Source organism: Bidens hawaiensis, unplaced genomic scaffold (genome assembly GCF_021521415.1).
Source record: "Bidens hawaiensis isolate Kalapana, Puna unplaced genomic scaffold, B.hawaiensis_p1.1 tig00419391_1, whole genome shotgun sequence".
NCBI lineage: Eukaryota > Viridiplantae > Streptophyta > Magnoliopsida > Asterales > Asteraceae > Bidens > Bidens hawaiensis.
The window spans coordinates 384,202-389,987 of record NW_027504845.1 but is presented as its reverse complement, the minus strand read 5'-3'; the positions used below and the strand labels follow the sequence as shown (position 1 = coordinate 389,987).

Genomic DNA, 5,786 nt, shown 5'->3' with positions numbered 1-5,786 from the left:
TCCGAGTTTGTAAATTTTGGACGTGTAAAAGTTAGTTTTTATTATTTTACAAAACTGTTGTGCAAGACTGATTCAGGAGACCTGCTGTTAGGCTGTTTTGAAATGAGTTTATCTCATAAACTACAAGACCAAATGGGTTGGTTCCACAACTTGAAGCTAATATTTTGAGTTAGGAATCTAACCCAATTGGTCTTGCATTAATTGGATTTGTCATGAATCGGGAATAACAAATAAAATTCTGTTACGCATGATAATGATTGTTGTGTGTTTGTTGTGATGTTTTGATCATTGTAATAAACCCGTATATGGTAAAAATATAATAAATATATTTTTAGAAACCTAACTCACGTGTGCTTCTTTGATGATTTTTTGTGATTTATTTGACATGTTAGGATTTATTAAATAGAGTAATTTTGTCGAGTGAAAATCTACCCAGACAATTTAGCTGCTGAATTACTTGAATTATCATGAAAAGTGCATAACTGATCGATGTTTGCTATGTTTTGACTAAATTGCCCTTGTGGGGCATATTTGCTAGTAATGAACGATGTTAATACTTGACACTTAAGTAATTGTTCACATGTGTAACTTATCACCAATGTGTTTGTCGAGTCGCACTTATTTCACAAACGAAACACGAAACGCATCTCATGCATAAGTTGTATGTGTCGAGTCTAGGGACTCACTCGTAGTTCAATACTTAGAAAATCTTGTTTTTGTTTTTTAGAACACTAGTGAGGATTTTCTGTGACGCACACCTTTCTCGGATCTTTTTTTGGTTATCTTCGCAAACAGTGAGTTTCACGTCCCCTTTTTACTCTTTTAAACGCTTTTATTAGGGGGAGATAACATACTCCAACACTGTAGATTTTGTTTAGTTTTTATATGTCACTTGTAAGGCTAAGTGGCAAACAAAGCAACTAAAGTCCTTCATAACATCGAACCAGTTAATATTTGGATAATAGCGAGTCACTATTGAGTAGTACTACTGAGTTTGACAAACCCCACCCAACTCTAAACTCAACTGTAGGTCGAGTGGGTGTAATCTTGGCTAACACATTACCATGGTCGTGGTTGACGTGGTGGCAAGGCAATTGATAAACAGTCAGCTTCGGTGTCGAACACTTAGTAATACATGCTTGATAGGTTAGCTACCTTTTGATATATAATTGACTTAACACTATCTGGTAACGCTAAAACGCAAACACTTTTTCTTTATATAAACATGTGAACTCACCAACCCTGTGTTGACACTTTTAGCATGTTATTCTCAGGTAGCCGAGGCGGGTGCGCGGTATAGGACATGCATTTGCTAAACACCATTGTTTTAAAAACTTCTTTTAATTTTTGTCTTGATAACTTGGGTTTTTAAGTCGTCCTGTGTGGCGCAACTGTTTGGTTTATAATTTACACTTCCGCATTTCATTTAAGACTTGATGTCTTGTTGGTTTTGAAAACTTTTAATATGGTGTTTGATTGTAACTAATGATTCCGATCCTGTTAGTTCACACTCTCTGACGGTAAAACTCCGTTAGTGGATTTTGAGGGTGTGACATTCTTCCAAACGAGGAACATGCTAAATGAGTCAAACAGCTTAATCCACCTTATGGTGAAAAGTAAACAAAAGGACTATCAATAAGTGTTATAGGTTAATTATCTCGCCTTAAAAATTACCATTTTATTACCCGACTCGTGTATGCATATTGAAATTGTTTCTTGAATGTTAAAAATACATTTTTTTTTCATATGTGAAATGGAAAGGCTTGTATAAGCACTTACATTTATAACCAGTTTAGCAATCAACCTCATTAAAACTAATTTTACATGTGGTTTGCTTTCGTAATACTAAATGAAGTCATACCAGCCTCTGCAAGCATGTAGAAGTTTCAAAAAAGTGGTCTTTGTTAAAAAAATGTACATTTTGAAATGGTTAATAAAGGGCCACATCTTCAATCACTAATAAAATGTAAATTTGTTTCCCCTTTAGGCCTAATTTTAGTAATTTAGTTTGCTAGAATTAGGGAATAAATGCACTTTGCTAGAATTTGCCCTTCCAAAACTATAATATATGTCAGGTGTATTTTCGTGTGCTACTGTTTCAAGGGTTGATGGAAGAATTATGATTGAAATATTGGAAAATATGGGACCTATGAAGTATTTTCAGGTATGTTTGAGCTTCGGTTTAATGTCATGTGAACCGTTGATAAATTTGAATGACCAAAATGCCCTTATTTTTGCATTTGCGCAAATAGTAAAAAATTAAGATGATGGGATGGATTCATGACTCATAGGTTACTTTTTGCAGTAGTAAAAGTAAGTTCTCTTATCAATGTTTATTTATGTCCGTTTGTATTTTTTTAGGTTTTATACGAAAAAACATAAACGAACAGACATTTTCACTTTTTAGACGAACGAACATGAACACAAATATTTTTCTGATTGATTGTTCGTATTAAGTTAAATGCGAATAAAAACATGCTTACTTTTTAAACGAACAAACATGAATGCAAAAAATTGTTCGATTAACTGTTCGTGTTCATTTAAAGTTAAATGTACGAACCGAACATGCACTTATATATTTATACCTTATATGTTCCAACTTTTGATGCAATTTAGTATGTTGAATTTTTGACTTTTAAAAGTCAATTTGTCATAAACCAGTATATTTCTACCACATTTTATATAAGTTCTCTTTAGATGAAATAAATTGATGGTTCCTGTGTTCAGTTCTGTCATCAAATGTCTCTTGCCTGGTCAAGCACTTTTTTAAAATACCAAAATTGTCCCTAACAGCCACTTCATTTTCTATCAAAGGAGTAATCATACATGAAACAAAAATGATAATATTATGTTGTTGTGTATGTTGAGTTTGAGTTAAAAGATTGCTCAGGAACGCAAACCACATTTTACTCTCTAAATTTAACATGTATTATTTTTATTTATGAACAAAAGTCAAGCACAGGTGTAGTGATCATCCGTACACAGTACACTTGCGCATAATTTATGGCTAACCCATCTTGTTCATACTAGCTTACATCAAAATTATTAATGTTTTACTTATTATCCACACTTTGTAATATGTATTTTCTTTGGATTTTGCTTGGATTCAGGCTTGTGTAAAGAAGCACTTTGGTTCCTTCCAAAGCCTCAGTGACATGAATTTAAATTCTTCAATGAAATGCATTACAAGGAATATTTGTTTATAACCTTATGTTTTAATGGTACCCAAATTATTTATAGTTTGTAACTATTTTAGCATCTACTTGTGTCAATATACCCCCATTATCTAATCAATTTATTCATGCTTTAGAAGACTCCGTTTTATTTTAGGTTCTTTGAACCTAAACATGTATTTGTTTCCACTCAAACAGTGTAAAGTCTTCTGTCATTCTATTTGTTTTAGATTGAGAGGATTGATGAGAAAATGTAGTGAAATACAATACAAATAAGAAATTTAACAGATGTGTTACACAATATTTCACGAGAGGATTGATATATTAGTAAACTCGCATTCTTCATAATAAACCAAGAATTGGTGATTTTATGCCTATCTTGTACAAGTGTTTTCTTTTTTTCACTAATAGGGCGATACCATTCATTGTTGAGTTAGTTAGGATGCCAATGATCTTATATTGTAACTGGTTTTATATGTTATGTGTTAGTTTAAACTTGATTTGAACTTGTTATTTGTTAAACTTATTTTGTGTTCGGTTAAACTCGTTATATAATGTGTATTAGGTTGAACATGAGCTTAAGCTCAATTTTCATCTCGGTTTCAAAGCCGAGCCAAGCTTGTAATTTCAAATTTTCAGCTCATACTTGTATAAAAAAAGTGGTTGAATACCCCTTGTGAATCGCCTTCGCCGTATCGCACGGGCACCTACTAGTATATATATATATATAGCAATTATAATCATTTATATTATAATATATCAAAATATTAATTATACCTTATTATATATTAGCTTGGTAATTGTTGATGGACCATATTACCTTTACTAGCTAATAAAGGGTTTCCCCTTGAGTGTATATAAAGGAAAAGAATAAATTAACGTCATACCCTAATCACACACACATAACAATTTTACATGCATCCTTGCTCCCAAAACCGGTTACCTCTTAAGAACCCTAACCTCATCCTTAACTATACATCCTAAAGGGAAACTCGACCAAGTTGACAAACATGTCGTCTACGTCTTTCTCTGATGCGGTTACTGATCTCCTTGTTGTAACAGGTACGCATATAATTATAGGTTTATCATATTATCATATTTTTCCATATCTTACATGAAGAACCGATCAACATGTTGTAATTTTATCTTTTTATTTAATAATTAAAAATTTAAACTTACAACAATATATTTAATATGGTCTAATTATAGTTTAATGAAAAGATAATTAAGAAACCAATAAATCATTCACTTTATTTTCATAATAGATTGATGTAAACAATGATACACGAACATTCACTTGAATAAACAATCAACCAACATACTTATATTGAACTATTCAAGCATAAATCATAAAGATAACACGCGGCGCTATGTTTGAGGTTCATCAGCTGGTAACGAGTCAAGAAACTTCTTCAGACACCTCGTGTAGACACATGGTCGTTCTATATGAACAAGATGCCCTGCTTTATCTATCCCTTCAACACTCGTATTCTCCCCTAATTGCCTGTAAAACAATCAAAATCCGTTAAAGTTTGTCATAAAAATTATGAGTTGGAGTTGTACATAAAACCAAATAACCCAACCCAAAATCAACGGTTTGATTTTTTGTCTTCTTAAGAAAATGAAATTTTCGGTTTAGTTTCAAGTTTTGTTGGTCTAACAACTAAAAAATAAATAAATAATGACGAAGCTGAAAAAAAAAACGTTTTTCCTTTTTTTTGTAGGGACCCAAAATTTCAAACTCAAATCATAAACCTAAAATTAAAACTAAATGATACCGTTTCATGTTTTGAGCTAGCTCCATCTTGAATATCTGATCATTCTCCCCCCAAAGAAGATGAATTCTCTAAAACAACATAGGATGATCTGAAATCATTACCTTGTACATAACAATATAAACCAACATCAAATCTGTCATCATATCGTACCTGTTTAAACTCCGGAACAATGGTATCTTTGTTGCTAACAATCAAACCCTCCAGCAACTCACCTCTTTCCTTCCTATTATTAAACATCACCTCCAAATAATCCTTATGAAGCCGATCCGGAAACCACAAGTTCTTGTATGTCGCAACCGACAACAAAGCCTTCAAACCCTTAACAGAATCCGGCAACAGAAGCTCCGAAGACGACGAGAACCCCAACCCTTTAAGCGTCTGTTCGCTTATCGAATCCGTCATGGCCAGTATCGACCCGGATATCACGATGGCCCGAACCATTTCCGGGTACAACTCGGCCATCTTAAACGCCACCATCCCGCCATAACTAAACCCCACCACCACACACCGCTCAACCCCCAGTTTCCTCAGTCCTTTGACCAAACACTCGGCTTGAAACCTCGGTGATCGGTCCGGGCTATCTGATATCGATCCCCCGAAGAATAAAAGGTCGGGGACCAGTGGCGGACCCAGGATTTTTTGTCAATGGGGTCCCAATTTTTTCGGTTTACAAAATTTTTCGGGTCGGTCGTTATTCGGGTCGGGTCGAGGCGAGGAACATAATAAAACACGGAACTATGGTGTCATTGGAAACGAGTAAGTAGAAAGAATCTAAATTAGAAACTAGATGAAACATACATTTTTAATTCATACCCGAAAAACATGAACGTAATCT

At 33.8% G+C, this 5,786-nt stretch overlaps 1 protein-coding gene across 1 annotated transcript; it reads right to left on the bottom strand.

Annotated features, from left to right (window-relative positions):
* Positions 1 to 4,522: 4,522 nt before the first annotated feature.
* On the bottom strand, positions 4,523 to 5,563 carry LOC143608522 (uncharacterized). The gene is made up of 3 exons (XM_077083538.1): positions 5,102 to 5,563; positions 4,952 to 5,019; positions 4,523 to 4,677 (listed from the first exon to the last, which is right to left on the bottom strand). The coding sequence occupies exons 1-3, from the start codon at positions 5,426 to 5,428 to the stop codon at positions 4,542 to 4,544; spliced, it is 531 nt and encodes a 176-aa protein (XP_076939653.1). The 5' UTR covers positions 5,429 to 5,563; the 3' UTR covers positions 4,523 to 4,541.
* Positions 5,564 to 5,786: the final 223 nt, after the last annotated feature.

Coding starts and splice junctions, on each gene's coding strand:
- LOC143608522 (XM_077083538.1), bottom strand. CDS start 5,428: ATGGTGGCGTTTAAGATGGCCGAGTTGTACCCGGAAATGGTTCGGGCC. Junction 5,020..5,101: donor TTGTTCCGGAGTTTAAACAG/GTACGATATGAT, acceptor ATGTTGTTTTAG/AGAATTCATCTTCTTTGGGG. Junction 4,678..4,951: donor CTAGCTCAAAACATGAAACG/GTATCATTTAGT, acceptor ATTGTTTTACAG/GCAATTAGGGGAGAATACGA.